We start from the raw sequence: 22,137 nt of genomic DNA on the forward strand, positions 1-22,137 counted from the left end.
CCGTCCCGCCGCCCCCGGGGCCGGGGGAGGGACCGGAGCGGGGCTGCCCGGCGCTGCAGCGGGCGGAGCCGGGGCTCGGCGGGGCCGCGCCCGCCCCCGCCTCCCGGCCGAGCCCAGCCCGTTCCGTTCCGTACCGAACCGAGCCGTGCCGGGCGCTGCCGGGCGGTGCTGAGCCCAGCCGAGCCGTGCCCAGCCCAGCCGCACCGGGCGGCCCCGGGGCGCTACCAGGCGGTACCGGGCGGCCGCGGCGGTACCGGGCCCGGCGCTCTCCGCGGTGCTGAAAGGCGCCGCCGCGCCCGCAGGACGCGCCGCCGGCGGGGCCCGGCTCGGCCCGGCCCGGAGCGGCTCGGCCCGGCGCGGCGCGGCGGCCGCGGGGGATGGAGCCCTTCCTGGGCTGCACCGGCGCCGCGCTCCTGCTCTGCTTCAGCTACGCCGGTCTGCGCCCGGTGGCGGCAGGTAAGGGCCGCCGGGCCCCGGGAGGGCTGCCCGGGGGGGGTGGGGCGGCGGAGGGGTCCCCCCGGTGCGCACGGGTGGGAGCGGAGGGTGAAGCGTGGGCGCTGCCTGGAGCCGTGCCGAGGGGACGGGGTCTGGGGGCACCGCCGGCCGGGACTGTGCCGGTAACTGGGTTTGGAAGAGGTGGGAGATTCCGGACACGCAGCCCCGGAGCAGCGGTGCCGGGAAGCGGGGTCTCGCCCCCTCGGTGTCCCAGCGTGGGCGCTTGCAGCCGGCCATCCCCGGGGAGGGCGGCTCGCAACGGTGTGGGGTGAAAATAGGGGCTGGGGGAGAGCCAGTGGAGACCCGTGCCCAGGGCCGGGCACGGCGAGGCAAAGGCTCTCGTGCCCCCAAGCAGCGCTGGAGGCAACAGCAGATGGGCTCTGCCAACGCCACGGCACGGCGGCCTTGGCAATCCCCTTCCCCGGCTCCCGCTCACCCCAGGCTGGCCGGGGACCCCCGCGAGCTGCTGGGGGAGCACGGCTGCCCCAGAGGGGTGCGCTCTCCGGGGGCTCAGCACAGCCTGGCCACGTCAAACCGGGCTCCCTCCAGCTGAGCACGTCCTCCAAAGTGGGGGATCTTTCGGGAAGGTGAAGGTCCCCACGAGCGAGCTCTAATTCTGGAATGACCGGGACGTGCTCAGGTCCACCCTTCTCCCCTGCATCAGCCGGGCTGAGCCTTCACCCAGGCACCCCGTGTGTGTGTGCCACTCTGGGCAGGTGCTGGTGGGGGCTTCCCAGCCCAAGCCAGACACCCACCCTGGCTCTGTGCGGTCAGCTGGAGGGCCGTCTCCCTCACTGGCTGCAAGATGTTGGTGGAACAGCTGCTTTGATTTGCCAAACGCTGATTGCCAGAATATCTTGCATTCCAGGAGGCTGGGGGTGACTATTAGGGATGCAGAGCTCCGGGGAGTGGAAATTCCTGCGCCCGAGCCAGCCCCTGGAGTTGCTGGAGTTACATTCGCCCTTATCCTGTCTGCGCCGGGGCTGCAGCAACCCCCCGAATGCCTTCGGCTCTGACAGACGCATCCTTGGCCAGACATCAGCACTCTGAAGTTGCCGTTTCCCAACTGACAGACCCGGGGAGATTAATGCAACATTCCCAAAAAGGAGGGAGCAATGGGGAAAACACCGCGGCACAATGGAGGCGCCTGCAGTTGTCACAGCCCTCCCGATTTTCTGTAAACTAGGCCACTTCCCCTGCTCTTCCTTATCCTTGAATCACCTCAGCCAGCAACTGAGAGTAAACATGGAGTTGTGTCCCTGCCCATAACCGCCTTCTGCTCCCGTCTTACAGGCAGCGTTTGTGTGCCGTAAGGTGTCCGTGCCACATCACGAGCCGGGCAGCTCTGTAAACACGGGGAGCTGCCGTGTCTCGCAGCTACAGCGGGCGGTGGGGAGGCAGGAGGCTCGGTCCTGGGCTCTCAAGAAGCTGTGTGACCTTGGTGCTGTGCCACGCACCCCCACCACCTCCTCTTTCTGTGGTCTCCTTTGCCAAGGGTTGGGACGTGCTCTCCCCGCACCCCCGGCGAGGCAGCGAACTTGTGCTGTGCCTGTTTATCAGAGACGGAAAAGAGGGATGAGGGTACGGAGTGATTTTCCCAAGGTCACGCAGAGGTAGCGGCAGCATCACCACCAGCTCTGTGTCTGCAGCCCTCCCTGAGGATGTGGCCACGAGGCCACCAAGGCGTGCAAGCCAAGAAGCATTGGCAAAGCCCGTGGAGAGGAAATTGTCCCCAGCAGGGTCAGGCAGAGATGGAGGCTCGGTGATCCTTCCCCTTCAGACCCAGAGCTCATGCAAGTGGGATGCCTGTTGTGAAAGGTTAGAGCTGCTGCCCCCCGGAGAGGACCGGTGCAGGCTCCCCCCTGCCAATGCAGCGGTGAGGGTTGGGGACCGAGCAGCACCGGGCACAGGCCCTGCTCTGAAAGAGGGGGGATGGCCAGTCAGGACCATTTTGTGGCAAGGTGATGCCAAGGTGAGCGAGAAGTGGAAGCAGGACTGGGAGGACAGGGTAGCTGAGAAATAACCTTCACACTAACACTCTCTGATAGCCCCCAGCATCCCATCAGCGCCGTGGGGGTGAAGCCCTCTGACTCACTCCTACTGCTGCCTGCTCGAGAGGGTCCCGAGAAAACATCCAGGGCGGGTGGCACATCAGAAATACAATCTAATTTTGCCCCAGCACTTGCTCGGGAAGCCAGCTGGCCCACCCTGCTCAGCCTGCACGGTCCGAGCTGCCAGCAGCCCCCTCCTCATTAGACAGAGCTAATGAAGAGGGAGGTGAGCTGTGCCAGGCTCGGCGGCACAGGGCTGCTGCAAGGCGATGCTGCACAACGGTGATGAAAGACCCCAAAACAGGCCACGGCCCCTGCAACTTGCTAGGGCAAACGACATCCCTGCAAGGTGCCCGCCTGCAGAGCAACTCACGTCGGGTTTATTTTTGTGAGATGGAGGGGAAAACTTCACCCTTGAGCCCAGCCCAGGGCCCCATCCAGCCTGCACAGGACCTGGACCGGCCTCCAACCCAAGGGACCTCTTAACAGGGGCTCTGCTGCCCAAAAAGGGGCCAAAACTACCCAGCTGAATTCTGGTCACTGCTTAGGTTTAAAGCATGTCCTCACACCCTGAGCCACCCTGCAAACCAGGCTCCTCTTCCTCTGCTGAGGGGCGTCTCCATCCCCACCTCCTCCCCAGGCAGCCCCACCAGCCGCAGGGGGGAAGGAGAGTGAAGCCAGGGTGACAACTGGAGTGCGGATGCCGTTCCCTGACCTGTACCTCGCTGGGCATCCTCACCTCCTCCTCTGAGCCAGGGGAGCTGAGCTCCCCCATGGCCCGGCAGGATCAAACCCAGAAGCGAGCGATAGGCTCGGCACGCACGAGAAAGCAGCGTTCGGCTGACAGCTATTTGGGCACAGCAAACTGACCCGCTCCGGCCCCTTCCCCTCTCACGGAGGCCATGGAGATTCCTGGCCAGCTGATGGATGGCGTAAGCACTTTATTGATTTCTGCATTCAGTGTAGGAAAGATTTAATTGAAATATGGAGGTTTCCAATCTCCGTGTCAGCCTCTCAGCAGGGATGTTGCTGTGCAAAGCAGCCAAGGTTGTGCCATCCTCTTCCAAGCGCTGTCTCCCTCCGGGAACATACATGTGGAAAACAGAGATCCCTCCCAGAGAGGGACATGCTCGCACACATCAACCACACACACCACCACAGGATCCCAAAGCAGCCTTCATGGAATGGCACACGTGTGCTGGTACTGAATATGGCCTCATCCTTTTGGCATTTATTGTTAAATAATCCCCTCCTGGTTTATATAGTACCCAGAGACCAAATTAAGGCCTGAGTTAAGTATAATTCAGTTAAAAGCAGAAATCTATTGAGCAGCGAAGCATGCAAATCTTTATGTGTGCAGTAAAAATCAAAGCATTGGATACAGGAGCAGAGCTGGGTCAGGACCAGGCAGCAAACTCCCGGGAGAGGTCTGGGTACCAGCATCCAGCGGCTGGCTGGGAAACTCCAGGGCTTGCTCACCCTCTCTGCCTCGGACAGGTTTTTCTCTTCTTTCTCTAATATTACATAGGTGTGGGCTGAGAAGAGCTAGAAAAGACCATGGTACCCCCATCCTCCCCGGACATTCAGGTCCTGGATAAAACGTGCCAGGGCAATGACTCTGCTCTGGGCTGGCACGTTAAAACCCAAGTCATGGCACGGGTGAGATCCAAGCGAATCCTGCCTGGCTTCGCGACTCAGAGAGCCCGGCATGTGGCAGGACGGGACATTCTCCAAATTAGAAATACCCCTTCCTTCTGCCCTAGGAATTCCTGATGGCTGGGCTGGACACAGTGAGCATCTCTGTGCTCCCTGAAAAGGCTCCATCCTCCCTGACAGCATTTCCACCCGCACATTCAGGCACCCACTCTCTGGGGAACTGGCAATAAGGCTGAGGGGTGGGTAGGAGGGGGCTCGCCTATTAATAACCCGCTCGTACAGGGGAGTGGGCGGTCAGCAGGAAATAATTGCCTCTTTCTCAGGCTGAAGAACCACCAGTTGGTCTTTCTGCTCTTTGAAATTGTCAGAGCTTAGCAAATAGCCCCCCTTCCCATGCGGCCAGGAATGGGACGGCAGCGGTGGGCTCTTCTCCCTCCCACTCCCCTGCAGGCTCCCTTCGTTAAAACCCTGGGGAAGCTGAACGGCGTGCCAGCCCTTCCTACGTACCCCATAAACTGACAAGCAATTATAGCCCCTGAAGGGAGCCATGCTGGGTGAGCAAAGAAAGGCTCAGAAAGGCAGTGAAAACGAGTCTTTTTGTACCCAGGCCCAGGGAGCAGGCAGCACACAGGACCTTAAGGTCCTCCTTCCCCGTGCAGGTCGTCTCCTTCCATCTCCCGCACCCACAGGGAAGGTTGGAGCACAGGAATAAAGAACTGCTGGTATTTAAGGCTGACATTCACTGCTGCCCGCAGGAAAGGGCATGCAGCTTGCAGGTGGGTAGCACTGAAGGAGCAGCTTCAAAGCCTCAGCAGGCATTCTGCTCGCTGGACCATGACCCAGGGGCTCTGAGGCAGCTGAGCCTTTCACGGCAGGGAAGGAGCTGCTTGTGGGAGAGGCACTAACTGGATTGGAAAAGGCTGTGTCTACAGCGTGGCCTCAGCCATGTAGGAAGCAACTGTATTTCACTCCAGGCTGGAGTTTCCAGGACAGTTGAATTCAGAAGGAATAGTTTTGGGGCTCAGCTGGGCCCCTTGGCTGGGCAGGTAAATCCAGGAACGTGCTCTAATTTCAAACCTCTAGCCTGACCACAGGACTCGGCTGGCAGGGGTGACAAAGGGTGTGGTGTTTGCACAAATTCTTCCTTTTCCTCTAAGCAATGATTCCCCAGCAGCTTGTGTGGCTAAAGGTAGCAAGCTGGCTCTCACCTCCAGCCCTACCATAAAACCTTGTGGCAGAAGGTGCAAATTGAGAGTGGCTTCCTCGCGACGACAGTAAGGAGAGGGACCATCAGAGACGCCAGGAGCTCTGAGCATCTCCCGGTGATGTCTTTGTGGCCTAGGTACCTCCCTGGTCCTAGAGGTGCCAGACAAGACACCCCTCTTGTTCACCCCACCACCCTCGATCAGCAGCCCCACCTTCACAGGTGACAGCAGCAGTGGGATGGAGACAAACCTTTACCCTCTCTTTCTTCCTCTGCATCCCATCCCATCCCAACCCATCCCATCCCATCCCATCCCATCCCACACTACAGCTCCAGCGGTGAAGTCACAGAATCATAGACTGGTTTGGGTTGGAAGGGACCTTTAAGATCATCTAGTTCCAACCAGGGCAGGCGAGTACTTTCCTCTTCCTTGTCCTGGCAGCTGCTGTCTCGATAATGAAAAGCCGGGTAGGAATCAGTCCAAAGCTGTAAAGTATGGGGTGGGGTTTTTTTTCTCTCTCTCAAAAAGTCCATTGATAATGAGCAAAGCATTTAATGAGACACTAGAAGGAGTTCTCAGCATAAAGAGGGGATTAAGGGTAATCTTCATCGCACATGCCTCCTTGCTGTGCAGAGGCGGTTCTGACCTGCTCTTGCCAAAAGGGCTCAGAGTGGGTAGGAGTGATGCAGGGCTGAGACTCATCTGATGAAGGGTCCCTGTGGGAAGGAAACAAGACACGGTTTGAGCATGATCAGGTCTGAAGCAGCCATTCATGTCTAAAAAGTGTGATTTCATCTGAATTAATCAGGGCTTCCCCTTAAAGAAGGGTCTGCAATTTCCGCTGACGTGAAAACGAGAGCATCTTTTCATCCAAACACACGGCTCCGATTCCAATTTGGCCAAACAGATCCTCTGCCGGTTTGCAATGTGTGATTTGCTCTGGCAGGCATCGCAGCCTCTGCGCTGGGATGAAGCTAAAACGCTAAACCAGAAATCTTGCACCATATGGGTCCCTTACAGACCAGACAGGGGATGTGCCACCCTCAGCATCTCTGGAGAAAACACGCATGAGAAAGGTTTGATGCACAGCAGGCTCCCTGCTATCTTGCCCTCAGCAGGGAAGGAACAGCCCCTGGGACCATCCCACCCTCTGTGCCCGCTCCCAGAACATCAGCAGCTCCTCTGGCCACCACAGGCAAAGCTTCCAGGAGTCACATATGACTCTAGAAGGAAGCAAACACTTGGATTTGGCACCTCAAGGCCCTGCAAGAGACGCTGACCCCCTGCAGCCAGCTGGTAAACAGAAATTACACCTTCTCCACCTGACCTCAGCCAGGCTGGCACTACAAAGAGCCGCAACCGGCCCAGGAAGCCAAAAGCAGTGTGGAATACCTTGGAAGAGTGTTTAGATTTTAGAAAGTCATGATCTCATCGTGCATCTCCTGGGAGCGGGGAGAAAAGCATCCTCGCGGTTTAAAATTTTGGTTCCAAATAATTTACTCAGCTCTGGGAACAGGAAGCTCATTTTCCTGGCTTTGTATTTTTCTCAAATGCCACGCTTAATTCTCTTTTAATATTGCTTTTATACCGGTTTGACACCACCGATTCATGTGTAGCTACTCCTAATCTGTGGTAGTGGAAGGAAAAGCACGCTCCGATCTGCTATCCCAGATTTCACTGTATTATCTGCTGACTTCAACTACCCCATCTTTCTCGCAGGTATTACTACAAAGGGGGTTTTCTAGAGTTCTCTCGACCATCCACACAGCTGATTTCTCCCCTGCCTACTCCGAGAGTCCTGCTTTGCAGGCTTCAAGCACCGCGTTGCAGCTTTGCTGAGTGCTTCCTTTCTGCCTTGCAGCCCTTCACCCTCTCCCACCACTTCACAGAGAGGTTGCTCAATCTTCTCCAGCTCTGCTAGGTCTTCCCAACTCCCCCACATCTTATGTCATCAGGAAACTTTTAAGACACTTTTCATGCTATGCCTCCCTCAAGGTCACAAATTTCAAAGGGGACTCAAGCACCAAGCGCAGCGTGCTGTACGTTCCTTTTCTCAGCCTGAAGCTTCCTTTTTTTGATACTCTGCTCTCTGTTCCTGTGGGGTTAATTCCTCTCTTTTCAAAGGCCTCCTCAACCTAAGCTGGGTAAATCAGTGGTAGCTCCTAAAAGAAAGAAAATATTTAGCTCCTAAAAATATCCAGGAAAGGCAGCCATGCTGCGATTTAACTGTACAGCTGTACTTTGAGAAGGACGAAGTGCCTGGCTGCAGCTGGAGACTGTTTTGTCTCCCATCTCTCAACTCCGTCATGTCCTCTGTATGTTCTAGCAAATTCATCAGGCATGACTCACAGACCTTCCCTGTACGCATTCCCATCTGCTGACTGCCCCTTCCTAAAATTAGACCCTACTCTTGTTGGCACATGGGTTCAGTCACGGGGGAAGGTGAGGAGCTGCAGACCCACGTCCCTTCCTTGTGTCACAGCAGGGAGCTGAGTCCAGAAGGGACTGGTGTCAGGCTGAGGAGGACCATCCATCTCCCCTGCTCAGCTTGTCCTCGGCCCTGCTGCTGCAGCGGAGGGTGACATGATAAACGTTTCTGTTCTCTGAGAGCTGGCTGGAGACCACTGCCTCATTTCACGAAGGCCAGCCCCTGGGAGATGAGAACGTTCTGGGTCAATACCAACGTGATCTACTCCAGAGTGGAAGGACACCTCCCGCTGTGAAATCTCCTTCTGAAGTCCCAGGCTTGTGTGCACCTTTCAACGATCTTTTTGCCCACTGAGGGACTCACGAGAATCAGTCTGGGTCCAAACGGCTTGTCCAGACATCCCGTTCCTACGGGTCTCACTGGTGGGTGTGGGTCTCCCATCTGGTGGAAAGAGGAGCTCTGCAGGCGGGGCTCTGGGCGTTGTTTGGGGCGGAGAGAAAGGAATAAGGTCATCGCTCTGCTAAGTGTAGAACAGCACTGACCTTCAGGCTGGGGAGTTTCATGCTCCCGTTATTTTCTCTGTTCCCGGGGGAACATTCACCAGTAGTGAAGTCAGTTGTTAGGAGACACTGACACTACAGCTAGAATATTTTCGGCCACATTCAGGCGGCTGGGACTGACTATAAATCCAACAAGTGTTACTGGAGACATGCACACATGCATCCTTCTTTTACTGTTGACCTCAGCCCCAGCCCCAGCCCCAGCAGGGCAGTGTTGGGCAATGCTTACAAAGGAATAAAGGTATTATTCTTTGATGAGTATCAGCAAAAAATGAATTCTCACCCTACTGACCTCCTGGGGGTAGTTAGAGTCCTAGTAGTCTCATTGGCATTTACTGCCTTTGGGTTCAGGGCACAAGCTGGAGATTGTGAATTAAATTTGACCAGAGGAGAGGGAACAGGAGTTCAACCCGCTGCGCTGCACACTGGAAGGACTGTGCCAAGCCTACGAGGTAAAACCTTCCCCCTTGAGATGCCAAGAAGGGCTTTGCACTCTGCAGCTCCCTTGGGAAGAGGATCCCAGTAAGTGTGCAGGAGCCCAGCTCTCCTTGGTGAGGCTGGCAGCTCCCCACATCCACCCTGCAGCTGGAAACTCAGCTGCACTCTGGAGCTGGGAATAAACACAGAGCCTTGGGCTACTGCTTTCACGCCTGCCCTTTTCACATTACAATGGTCCATCCGTGCTGTTGCAGCATGTTCTGTCCTGTTAGCTGCAAGGGGATGCTTGCTGGATGCCCTCCGACCATCTGAGTAGACAGCCATCAGCTGCAAAACGTGTATAAAAAAATTATTCTGTCAAACTAACTGGGAAAAGCAAAAGAAACACTCCCATTTACTACTCCTGAATTTCAAACCTCCAGAGTGCTCATCAAAGCATTCAGTTTTCATCCTTCCAAGACAGATTTTGCATTTCCTCCCAGCTGTCACTGTCAGACCGTAATAGGAAACAACAGAGAAAACGTGGTATGTGGCTGGGAAGGATGAGATGAATGAGCTACTCAATGGTCTGCTGTGTGGTCAAAAGAAACTCTTTCCACGGGTTCGTTATTTCACATGTCTGATGCAATTCATATTATCAGCAGAAATCTCCTAGAACCTCACTGGTAATTAAGACATACCTGCAATTTCTAGGTCCCATATCCAGAACCACATATAGGAAAGACCTTAAGCAAGGTCCTTTGCCACTCCCTTCCGTGCCCTTGCTCTGTCTCCTGCCTGCGGCTGTGACTTTGCCTCTGTAAAGGCTCTGCTCTCCCTCCTTGCAGACAGCCCATCGGCTCCAGTAAATGTCACAGTCAAACACCTGAAAGCCAACTCAGCTGTTGTGACTTGGGATGTTCTGGAAGATGAAGTTGTCATTGGATTTGCCATTTCCCAACAGGTACGGTGCCTACAGTTACCCAGTTTCAGTCATGTTCATCTTCACCCCAGGTCCCCTCAGTTTCCAAATTCTCTTGCTGTAGTTTAAGCCCATTTCTTCTCGTCCTGTCCCTTGTGGTCTCGGAGGGGACTTGGCTTCCCATCCTCTTTGCAGCAGTGCTTCACGTTTTGGTGGCTGCAGAGAGGAAAGGGTCTGATGGTCTCCACATCCGTGGTGGACAGGGCAGGAGGCAGTGGTCTTAGATGACAGCAGTGCACACGGGAGGCCTCTCCACCACTCTGTGCTCTCCTCTCTCGGCTTCCAGAAGAAGGACGTGCGGATGCTGCGCTTCATCCAGGAGGTGAACACCACCACCCGCTCCTGTGCCCTCTGGGACCTAGAGGAGGACACTGAGTACATTGTGCATGTCCAGTCCATCAGCATCCAAGGCCAGAGCCCTGCCAGTGAGCCAGTTCTCTTCAAGACCCCCAGGGAAGCTGAGAAACTAGCCTCTAAAAATAAAGGCAAGTGTGGGTGAGTTCCTATGTGGCCCCTGGGACGCCCAGGCAGTGTAGGGCTCTGCAGAGAGGAAAGCAGTATCCTGTGCAACGAGAACAGCTGGGTTAAACACATGCAGGGCCACGTGCCCTCTCACAGCCCCACGCAGACAGGCGGGATGCCCTGAGTGTACACAGCAGACGAGGCTGACCAGTGCACAAAGCGATAGAGAGATGTTGCCAAAGCCTGGCTGTTCATTTCTCCCATTTCAGATGAGGTTTAATAGACAAAGTGAGAAGGAGAAGTTTTCCAGACTGGGAGCTGTGTGTCCAGCATCCTTGCAAGTGGAGAATGCCAGGGGAAATTCCTGAGAAGCCCATGAACTCGTGTGGAACTAGACCCCTGGACGACACTGGGCACAACACCGCTGTGCTCACAGGGTACCTGGGGGGCATTCGCTGAGCCTCCTCTGCTTAGATTCCAGGACAGCGGGGGAAAAAATTACCCAGAGATTCCCATTTTTCTTATATTTCAAATATTTCCGTCGAATCACAGAAAGCTGAGGTGTGAAGGGACCTCTTGAGATCACCTAATGCAAACCCCTGCTCAAGGAGGGTCACCTAGAGCAGGCTGTCCAGGACCATGGCCAGTTGAGTTTTGAGTATCTCCATGGAGGAAATCAGGGACGTCCTCACTGGCAACTCCTTCCCTTGTTCCTCTTAAGCCAAACCAGATTGTTGAAGGTTTTCTGTCAGCAAGAATCTGTGATGTAAAAAGGGCTAGGGAGCACAGGGGTCTGGGATATAAAGGGTTACTGCCTCTTAATTACTATAAAGGACCCAGCCTGTTGCAAGGCTTTTGGCCATGGTTCCTCGGATGCTGTGAGTTCTTAACTCTTCCTGCTAAAATGATTTGGTGTCTGTAAATACTGAACTGCTGTTCATCTGAAAGCACTAAAAGGAGCACTGCTTCCCTCCCTGGAGGCCTGAACTGTAATCTTCTTAGCGCTTTGAAGCCAAGGAGGTGCATTACGCTCTGCAAAAAGGCCCTGCTCATTTCTGAATCCCATGGCTCCACTGAAAAATATCAGGCCAGGCTCCACGCTCCTGCGCTGGGAGAGGAACTGCTGAAGCATGCAAGGCTTTGTGACAGGCGCAGACGGCACTAACAGAGACCAGAGACAGAGCAGAGCGAGCCGCCACGGGGCAAGGTGACATGTGGACTTACCCCATGGCAGCTCCTCTGCAGATCCTCCCTTGCCCCAGCGCCCGCAGGCTGGCGGGGGCAGTTGCTGCAGAGCAGCTGCTGCCCTGCAAGCTCAGATCGCAGCTCGCATGAGTGATGGGCGAGGACTCTCTCCCTGCTAGCTTTGACCCTGACACATTAATGATGTGAGTCAAGGGCACTGTTTAGCAGTGTCTAGCGCAGCCCGAGCCGTGTAGTTCGGTTTCATGATGTCTCTTTCCCCTTGTGCAGATGAGGTGACAATGAAGGAGATGGCGAAGAAGAACCAACAGCTACGAGCAGGGGAAATTCTCATCATTGTTGTGGTGTTGTTTATGTGGGCAGGTCAGTTCAACCTTTCTGTCAAAAGCATGTAATATCCTAGAGACCGCTGGCTTGCTCGGTTTGCATGTGTAATCATGGAAGACCTGAAAAGAAAAACCCTTCCTCCCGTAAATTCAGCTGTAAGGGCGCCTCAGTTCCCTCTGCAGCATCACAAGTGGGGCAGTGCCAAAAGCAGGTGAATCAGTGGTCTGATCTGCTCCAGCAGGAAGTAGGTAATGGACCTGATGAACCAATTGCCTAATTTCCCATGGCTAATCCTGTAATCTCAATTTTTCCAGAATGCACTGATGGTAATGCCCTCAGCCTCCCAACAGGATGCCTCGAGCCCTTCAAATGATACAGGTCACTGTAATTATCTGGCTATTATATGACTCCAACTCTCATGCAAAACAGCAATTGAAGAGTCTCACTCTCAACACTCACTATTACATATACACTAAAACCCACTTCAGAATCAATTAAAATAATGGAAGCATGGAAAGAACAAATAGCCCCAAACATCAAAACACCAATAAACCCAGATCCTCTCAACACCTACTATTAAAATACAAAGAATAGTATTTAGTAGGAAGAGGCGGGACAATAGCAGAAATACATTAACCAAAAGGAAGGAAAAGTCTACATGAGCTGGGGACGGGGGGAGGAGGAAGGACTAGCGTTAGCTGAAAGCTGTTGTCCCCAAGAGTGCTTTGGAGCCAAACTTTCAGCAATCCTTTGAAATGCCCCCCTCGTCCTCCTTCCACCTTGCAGCCACTAATCTTTTTAATCCAAGCGGAGGTTCTGCTACAAGACGGCTACTGTAGTATATGATTTTACAAGCAAGCCCACAGGCCCAGCTGCAGCTGCGAGCACCCAGTGCTCTGGAAAGTACAGTAAAATCATCCCAGGGCCACTTTGCTGTGGGATGTGATGGATACAGGTAGGCACATACATTAACGGAGCATCAGATCAATGTGCTACTTCATTAGGAAGATCCCTCACTACGTCTTCCTGTAATAAATACAAATATATAAATTAGATATCCAAAGAGAAGCAAGAGTTTTCCAACATGAGTTTGGGATCACATTTCAACAGAGCTTACAGCAAAACGTACCTAGGGTAGATCTTGCTCGTATGTTTGATGCTAGTAAACATGGAGAGGAAAATGCCTCTGACTCCTGCTCTGTCTGCTTAGAAGGTCTGAAGTGGCCTTAGCCAGCCTCTCAGCTTGTTCAGTTTGGAAATTACACGCATGAGTTAATGGGAAGTAAAGTTTGTACATGTTCGATTTCTGTTTAGAGCCCCAGCGTCCCCTGGCTGCCAGTCAGCTGCGTCAAACATTAATGAAAGCGCATTTACAGAGCACATTACCCAAGGGGGGATGGTTCAGGTGACCCAAGGAAATTGGCAGGAAGGGAAATTAGCACTATGGTAAATCTATGATCCGTAAAAGACAACCTTTATCGCTCTGTATTTAGGCCTCTTGTCTCAGTCAAACCACTTTCCCACACACAGAATTTTCCTGGGTCAGAAAACTGAACCACAATAGCACTGAGTGGCTATGGGCTCCGGCAACTTAACGTTATGCTCACCACTGAAACGATGTGGCCCCTAAAGGTGGTGGTCTGTCCTCTCTGCTGCTGTAAACTAACAATCCTGACTTGGTAGGGGATGCATCAGCTTACTCCAACAGAAGATTCAGCCCATTTATACTAGAGTCTGCTGAGGCAATATATCTCCAGGGAGAGATATGAAGAGGAAACCAGTCACTGATCTCAGACCTGTCTCGAAAGAGGGGGATGGAGGAATTAACTGTCCTGTACAGTTCTGCAGTGAGAATCCAGTGCGATTCCAACTGTGAATCCAGCTGACACAGAATCAGATCCATTTATAATATTTTTTTGCCCTCTCAAGTCCTGAGTTTACCATATATTACTTGCATTTCCAGAGACTGGACAGTAATTATTGCTAAAGATGATAACTAAATGAAAACCTCAACTAAAATGTTTCCAAAATCTCTAGTCTATGAGCTTTTCAGCATTTATGTCAAGTTTTAGTCGTGCGCATACAAATTCAAATGCCCTGCCGGTAAAAATCATTAATAATTACATGAAGCAACTGAACAACCGATTCAGCTCCCAGTTAGTATAACCTAAAACTCGGATCAGTGTCAGAAAAAGAAGTCGCTAATACCACAGTTTCCCTTCTAGACATATGACTTAGATTAAAAAAGGGAAGTGGGTGGAGGGAAAATCTCTCTACATCTAGTGGGTTCTTCACAAAGTCACAATATATAAAAATCCCTTTCTAGCTCTTAACCTGCCCTGGCCATAACCTGAACAAATGATGATGTTTTAGCAAATGTGAACTGGAACCAGTCAGTGCCCCAGGCTCTGAACTGAGACAAGACCCGAGCTCTCGTGCTGTATTTTTGGTATTGTTCACAGCACTTTGCTTCTTTATGCGTCAGTTTTACCATCAGAAATCACAGAATGCATAACTGTGGCAGATGTTAACCTGTCCTCTGAGGATCAGCCATTTGTTCACACACACAAGGAAGAATTTGGACCACTGTGTTTATCAGTAACACCTGGGGGCAGCTGCCATAACACCTCACTTTATAAAGCAGTTTGTGATGAGCTGGTGAGAGCTTTACATATGTTTTGCTATTATGGGAGCTGGAATATTTTCCAGTAAGGGAGAAGCAGCATCTGCCTGGGGCTGCTTAACCTCTATGTTTGGAATCTGCAGGCAGAGAAGTTATTTGGTCAAAATGTCACATAAAATCTTCCGAGAAAGACATCTGCAGTCGTCTTATGTGTCATGGCTGCCCCTGCTTTTCTCATGTGCCTCTGTGTGTGGGAGGAAATTTCCACTGGCAGCTTTTGCTGCCGTCGCTGTTGCATATTTGCAGATGTTGTCCTGCTGCTCAAAAGGCCCTGGCTTGTACAAGCAGGTACGGTACCTGCCTCTCATTTGCCAGCTCCAGCCCGTTCTCTTCACCCCAGAGGAAAAAGATCAGAGGACACATTTTCACCAACCAAAAATTCCAGGTGCTCCTGTGTTTGCAAAGCAAAGATCCCATTTAACTACACAGTTAGTGTTGATCACTATCCAAACGTAGGCTTAAAACACTTGTCCCATTTAATGACAGGGAAGTTGGAATATAATTAATCTTCTGTCCTTCTGTCTAACTAGTTTAGCATTAAATTAAGCATCGAGAAGGAAACAGCCAGAGGGCTGACTAGCTGTGTTAGAAAATGATCCTTAGGAGCAATTGTAAATGCCGCTGAGATCTCTACCAGAAGGCACAAAGCCGGCTGGCAAGCAAGGGATCTCTGATCTCTGCAGGCTCCAGGGGCTGAGCTCCTTTGTGTGATCACTAATGCTTTTTCCTGTTAGGGGTGATCGCCCTGTTTTGCAGACAGTACGATATCATCAAAGATAATGAGCCAAATAACAGCAAGGAGAAAGTCAAGAGCGCCTCGGAGAACAGCACTCCCGAGCACCAGAGTGGAGGGCTCCTTCGCAGCAAGGTGAGATGTTGCTGGCACGCAGTGGGGGACAGGGCAGACAATCAACTTCCAGCTGGGCCTCAGCTAAATCACCCCAAAAGTAGACTCCGTTAAACATCCTCCCTCCAGCTAGGATGCAGAAAGGAAACATCCCTTCACATCCACACGTGCCAGTACCACGGCTTCACTAGTGGTCTGAGCCTCCCAGATGCATCACAGCACAAGCACCTCACTCCCACCTCTGGATTAGCCTGCACATCCATCAGTAAAACAGATTACAATCCATATTTCTGGAATATCTGAACATCTTTGGAGGGAAAATGCACTGAGCGATGCTGCAGTCCTTGAGCTGCTTGGGTCCCTACTCGCCCAGCGGCCCCCTTGGGTGGCATGTGGTAAAGAGGGTATTACTCTTGCAATTAACTGATGAGCTGATCAGCAGGAGCATGGCTGGTAAGACCCATGATGTTAAAGGTATGCCATATTCATAATGTAAGCAGACTCAAGCCTATAATTTGTACCAACTTATTTCAATTAACCTAACTTTCTTGTGTTTCTATTCACAATTTGCACTCTGGCACATCCCCACCACTTCACATTTACTTATTATTTGAAACAGTCTGCTAATTCATGCTCGTTCAGAAGCAGGTAGTGCTGAACCATGCAACCCTAAAGCCTCAGCTCTGGCCGTCTTTCATTATCCTGAGGGGATGGGAACAAGAACTTTTCCAAAACGAAAAACTGACCAGCACGCTGCACTGATCTCTGATGTGTTTTTTCTCCCCTCTCTAGCAACTCCTATACATCCTTTCTTCCTTTGTCTCCTCTTCTCTCCTAGTTTCCAAAAAACAAGCCCTCAGTGAATATCATTGAAGCATGACAGCCTGCCATCTGATAGATGGACTCCATTCCTCACTCTCACTTTCTGCCTCTGAGCCTTGATGACTAGGGAGGTGAAATATTGTTGGAGCAATTTGAAAAGAGACCTGGCGATTGTCACTTGCTGGCATGCACCTCCTTGTCCATGTTCTGCAAAACATCTGGCCAGAAAGAAAAATCCTGCAAAAAACCCTGAAACCCAAACAATTAAGATGGAAAAGCATCAGTGAGACAGCTGCTGCCGGTGATCCTGTACCGGACTCACGAATCACCTGGGCTGAAGCAACTTCTCACGCACTCCTCTCCACCCTCACACTCCGTCTTCTGGAACAATTTTCCTGTCTTTGGAAATGTACAAGGTTTTGTTGTATCTTTATTTTGTCTCACTGTCACTCCATCTTGACAGTATTAACATGAGCTCAGGCATCAGTCACTGTCACTCCTCTCCAAGCAAGAAAGGAGGAAAGCTCATCACAGACACGACGAGCAACCAGATTTTGGCTGCTGTGTGCTCTCGGCTTGCTTTGTTCCATTGATGTGTGTCGTGTAACACATCTTGCAGGTGGGTTTTTAAAACAAAACCAGGAAAAAAAAAAAGCATACCCCAGTTTCCATTCCTACTGCAAGAACTTCCCTGGTTGTTCTCCAGTTAGGCTGCAGCACGTCTCTTGACACCGTTGCTGTCTCTCCTATCTCGCACTGGTGCTCTTCACCTCAGGTAATCGGGGCACGCCGAACACTGAGGCACAGACCAACATGAGGGGACACCAGAAGCTGTTATTTAGCTTCCAGGATAATTTCAACCATTTTCTTCACACTATTTTCAGCTGGGCCTGAGTCCACCACCAGTGTGATAAAAGGTCCATAAAAATGTAGCCAGTCAGCAAAAAAAGAAAAAGAAAAAAAAGAAAAAAAAAGAAAAAAACTCATGATACCGGTTGCTATGCAAGGTCTCCAGTGGCAATAGCTATTTATTGTGAAAGGCTCTTGCCTAAGGGACCTTTTTCTGAGGGCTTAAGTTCTTAAATTGCTTCTTTTAGTAGGATTCCTGTGGGAAGGTCTGGTTCTCCCTACACGTCCTGTCTGCACTATTTTTGTGACGTTGTAATGTCAGGTATCTGCTGGAGGCAATCCTCCAGCAAAAGGATGGCAGTGAATGGGAAAGGGGCTGGGGTTCTCCTCTCTTTTATTAAGTGCTTGATGTTTGTAGGCTGACAGGATCCCTGGGATTGCTGGTGCTCTGGAAACTGGTAGATCCAAGTCCATCACACGGAAAAATGTACTCTTTGCAGTGTGCCATGGGGTAGCTGTACTTATGTAATTACTCCACATGACCACTCCATATGCACTAGGGGATGAGGCAAGATCCTACTTATTCCATCAAATACCAGGACAGGTTGGCCTGAGTAAGGTTTTAATCTCGTTACAACAAACCTGCACTCAGATGAGCCTGGTTTAAGAGTCCCTGCAAAGAAATGGGCTGGTAGTAACAGAGTTCAGCCATCTCTCCTCTTCCACTGCCACCAGCCTTTCCAAAAGAGTTGATGCGAGAGGCACTAGTAAGTCTGCTTGAGATGTGTTGGTGAACAAACCAGGGCTTCCCTTGTGCTGGTTTCAGAAGGCAGGCCAACCCCAAAGGTCTCTTCAGTGGATCCTTTGCCAGAACATACTCCTCCATCACCAAGAGGGAGAGGTCAACACCTCTGATACAGACAGAGCAATAAACATTTTATAATGTACAATAAAAGATTAAAGGCATCTCCTGTGTCCTTGTAAATCTGAATGTAGTAATATTTCATCTATGCAATATCTCATTAACACACACAATAGAACAGGGGGGTTTTCTCTGTGACTTCCCAGTGACTAACAGCATAAAATGTTTTCTCAGTGTCTGGGTTCACCAGAGTTCACTCTGGCTGCACGACAAGGGGGGGGGGGCGGGGGGAAGACTTGCAACATAAATAGCACTACAGCCATACCTAGCAAGATTCTTCAGATAGGTCTGTTATCTCCTAAGAAAGAAATGTCATTTGGAATCCATACCCCTATAAAGAGAGATTTAGGACAGATGGTACAGCATGTGCAAAATGATAAGGGAGATGCTCTCTCATAATCCTAGAGCAGACAGCCAAGCAAGCAGCCCTCAGAAGCCTGCTAGTGAGGAAATTCAGCCTGGTAATTTGGCAGGTTTGGAGTGTAGAGGGTTGTGCCTCTGTTTTTAAAGACAGTTGTCCCTGGGAGTTCCCACCATATCCCCTTTCTTGCAGTAACTGTTGTTGTTCTCTAGTGACAGGTTTAAACTATTTCTTTCCTAACAGAAATGTGCTCGCTCCTTGTCCGGTAGAAAATAATTAAAATGTAAAACATCAGCATTTTCACAGAGTTAAGCATTCGCAGGCTTTAAAATTAAGGTAATAATGCTATTAGTAATAAGAAACAAATGTAGGCTGGCAGCAACTCAACTCATTGGAGAGGGACTCCAAGCGAAGTGATTCTCTTAAAGGAAATGTTTCCAGTAATTCTGAAGGGATGCAATAAGCCCACACTTTAGGAAAAGGCGTTTCCCATTACAGCAGAAGAATTAGTTACTTCAGATCCTACTTTTCCGAGGGTCATCAACATCAAAGCTTTAACTGCTGTTTCAGTATCAGCTTCCACTGTAACCCATCAGTCAGAAACCATTAAATCTCTGGGACTGAGCCCATCTTTAGAATAGATACCTCAGTCTCATCAACTGTTGCCAAAAGATACTCCTGAGGTGTTTTACAGTAAATAAAGGGAAGACATCGAGAAAAAAATACCCATAAGACGGTGCTGAGGAAAGTCATGTTGAGCCACAGAGGAAGACACCCTGAAGGCCACCCCCATTCCCCTGCCTGTTTTCGCCTGACTGCTGATTTTGACCGGTTGTTGGGAGGCAGGAGCTAGGAAAAGGAGGTTTCAATAAATACTAAAATTCAGTAAGTGGGAAGGAGCTGGCATGCCAGGGGTCCCAGAGAGCCCTGCATGAACTGAGACCCTGCTGATGCCAAAAGCAAAGGAAAGCATTCCTTCAGCCAGCTCCGCCGACGCCGTGCAGCCCCTGGGGGACTAATCCTGTTGATTTCCAAAAAATCACTGAGCAGAGACGATGGGCACAAGAAGGAGCAAGGAGCTGAAAACACAACCCTTTTCCCATATACACGCAGCGCGTGTTTCAAGTGAAGCACCACTTGCCTTCATCCTTTCAAGCACTGTAATATTATGCCTACAAGTAAAATTTAGCCAATATATTCCTCCCCCACGAGTTTAGTAAAATGGAGCCACAGGAGGTGGTGTGGAGCAAACAATCCTGCACAGCGTGTCCTTCCAACTGACAACACACAGCATCATACATTTCGCACCACCTCCCCCCGTACAACAAGCAGCAGCACCAGCTCTGTTCTCCGTCTCCTCGGAGGAAAACGAGAACATTAGGCATTTTATCCCCTGACAGTTCAACGGCATCAGAGGAGGAAACACCTACATGACAGAAAGTGTTAGTATAATCTCAGCTGGTAATAACTTTCTGGAGGAGATGTAAATGGAGAGGAACAGACTGCTAATGCCAGTATTTGCCAAAGACATTAAAGGTTACATCACTCAAAAGTGTATGTCACAGCTGCACATCCATTTTGCTGATAAAAATATGGCAATCCATTGCCTGAGTAGTCAGACTTCACTTCCCAAGGAGAGAGTTGAAGATTATACCATATGTTATACCAAATGTAATTTCCCCACATTTGCAGAAAAGCTTCCTAACGACATGTAATGAGCTATTACTGGCTAGTCTGGAAGCAGAAGCCTAGCTGACCAAATTCAATCAGCTTTCTAGCATTTGTTAAAAAGCTGTATGATCAACATGCTATTTATGCTAAAGTATCTTCTGTTTCCTCCAAAAATCTGGTGTCTATTAAATTGTCTGATGACCCTATAGATTAAAATTATTATGTTCCTACTTGTTGGTGCTTTAGCCCACACATCTCGAGGAAAGCGAGCTGGATTCTCTTTCAGCTCATGCACCAGCATCAATTTTGTTTAACTAAGTTCCAAATGAAGAATCTTTATTATTAGCGACAGAGCCAGGAAAGACACAGCTTGAATTTTAGATCCCAGATGGAGTCAGCAAAGCTGGCAGCCAGAAAAGCCATCTTTTTCTTTGCAATCTGAACACATTGGATGCGGAGCCATTGAGTGGCAATAATGACATAGCCCCACGATGCCATTTGACACTTCACAGCACATCGCTGTCCTTTTTAACTGACAAAACCCCCCACATTTAGTGCCACCAACTGCTAAATATAATCTATTTATACCATCCAGACCCGTTCTGCAGAAGATGCAAGCAGCGTGGTACTAGACATTCTCTCAAACCAAAGGGAGGATATTATCGGCTTCCACTGTTTCAGATTTCAGGACGTAATTTCTTCCTCCCATTTAGCATTACCTTATAGCACAAAAGTAGGAAAGAGTTGGTTAGCTTTTGAGAGGATGGCAGGAAAAAGAAAACCACAGTAGTTTTAATTTCAGTCTCATTGTTTTCTAGCTGCTGCTGCTGTTAGACTGCGATACATTGATGAATGTTATTAAATTTTTAATTTTAAGACATTTCATCACAGAGCTCACACAGGGCTTGCACAAACCCATTTCCTCCAGTCTTATCTGATATTGCTGGATTCTACTACAGCAAGAATCGTAGATGGAGCCCTTGGCTACAGTCTAGCAGCAAACATGCAGTATGACCTTCCACAAAGGCTTAACACACAATCTCTCCCTCCCCTTGCAGTATCTCTACCATTCAGCATATATTAATCACAGTTGCAATGTCAAAGAATGAAATCTTCAGCCATGAGGCTGCCCAGAAGCCTAAAGTCTTTACAAAGCGCAGAGCTGCTCCATGGCAGTGTTCATTCCTGTGAAAGATTTACATTCACAAAGACCACAAAACACACATTCTGGAGGAGGTACCCGCTTCTGCCCGAGGTCCTCCAGCACAGGGAAGCTAGTCTTGGACACAGCACACGTACAGACACCATCATCCCGCTGTCATGGTAAGGTGCTGCCTGTTCAGAATAATATCATTTTCTCAGCATGGCTGAACTGGCAACAGAATGCCTGCTTTAAGAGAAGGATAATATAAATAACATCCTGACTGATATGCATCACTTAATAATCTCATAAAGAGATATGTAACAAAATCAAGACAGCTAGCATGGAAATCTCTGAGCACATAAAAGGCAACACCTCAGCATGCAGAGCAAAGGCAGCAGATTGCCTGTGGTCTTCCTGCCGCTCTGTTCCTGCTCCGTTCTATCATCGCTGATCAGCAGCGACCATCGATCACTGGCTGAGACGGAGCTTCGCTATCCCAGCAGTATGTGACTGCAACAGCTGCCGCCAGGCCTGCATTACTTCAGGGCCTCCCAAGAGCCAGTCTGTTCGTTTAATATCAGATAAACCCTCCAGCAGACAAGCCAGTCTGCTTTTGCAGGGGGGTGGGGAACAGGCTCGGCAGTCAGGCTCCTGCTAGCCCCGTTGCCTTCTCACAATGCCTGGAACAAGGAGACCTGAAGCAAAAGTCTTCCTTCATTACGTGTTAAGAGAAGGTGGACTTTACAGATATGATGGCCACATGAAACTGCCACCAAGAGCACAATTACTCCTTTTTCAGAGAAGTCTCTTCAACTTGCTTTAAAAGACAACAGCCACCATGTAATAACCCCCCCAACTTCCCATTCAACAGCTGCCAATGGATGTCGCCTTCTCTTTCTATGTGCCCTGTGAACAAAATTGACAGCAGTAAAAGTCACTTGAGAGGCCACGCAGGCATTAAGAAGACGGTTATCAACTGGAGAGGATCAGTTATTGACACAAAGCCCTAACACTGGGCACGCACCACCCATGCCTGTACAACCCAGGAAAAA

General features: G+C 50.6%; 2 protein-coding genes across 3 annotated transcripts in view; one reads left to right on the forward strand and one right to left on the reverse strand.

The window, feature by feature from the left end:
- Positions 1-17,953, forward strand: FNDC5 (fibronectin type III domain containing 5). Of its 2 annotated transcripts, none has more exons than XM_055799357.1 (6): positions 1-456; positions 9,661-9,776; positions 10,081-10,279; positions 11,730-11,822; positions 15,204-15,337; positions 16,155-17,953. In XM_055799357.1, exons 1-6 carry the CDS (start codon positions 378-380, stop codon positions 16,194-16,196), a joined length of 663 nt encoding a protein of 220 aa, XP_055655332.1. In that variant the 5' UTR covers positions 1-377; the 3' UTR covers positions 16,197-17,953. The 2 variants fall into 2 exon arrangements, with proteins under 2 accessions (XP_055655332.1, XP_055655333.1); XM_055799358.1 differs by lacking the exon at positions 1-456 and adding an exon at positions 4,833-4,978.
- The window catches only part of S100PBP (S100P binding protein), a 27,608-nt gene continuing 11,414 nt past the window's right edge, over positions 5,944-22,137 (reverse strand). Inside the window, exon 5 of the mRNA XM_055799356.1 lies at positions 5,944-6,123. Coding sequence (XP_055655331.1) covers positions 6,000-6,123 — 124 coding nt within the window. The 3' untranslated portion in view covers positions 5,944-5,999. The remainder of the gene's footprint in view (positions 6,124-22,137) is intronic.

This window comes from Falco peregrinus, chromosome 3, assembly GCF_023634155.1.
Source record: "Falco peregrinus isolate bFalPer1 chromosome 3, bFalPer1.pri, whole genome shotgun sequence".
Taxonomy (NCBI): domain Eukaryota; kingdom Metazoa; phylum Chordata; class Aves; order Falconiformes; family Falconidae; genus Falco; species Falco peregrinus.

Bases quoted from the DNA above. Each gene is read 5' to 3' on its own strand.
- FNDC5 (XM_055799357.1), top strand. From the start codon at position 378: ATGGAGCCCTTCCTGGGCTGCACCGGCGCCGCGCTCCTGCTCTGCTTC. The intron at 10,280-11,729 runs GCAAGTGTGGGT...CCCCTTGTGCAG, and splicing joins ACTAGCCTCTAAAAATAAAG to ATGAGGTGACAATGAAGGAG. The intron at 15,338-16,154 runs GTGAGATGTTGC...CTTCTCTCCTAG, and splicing joins GAGGGCTCCTTCGCAGCAAG to TTTCCAAAAAACAAGCCCTC.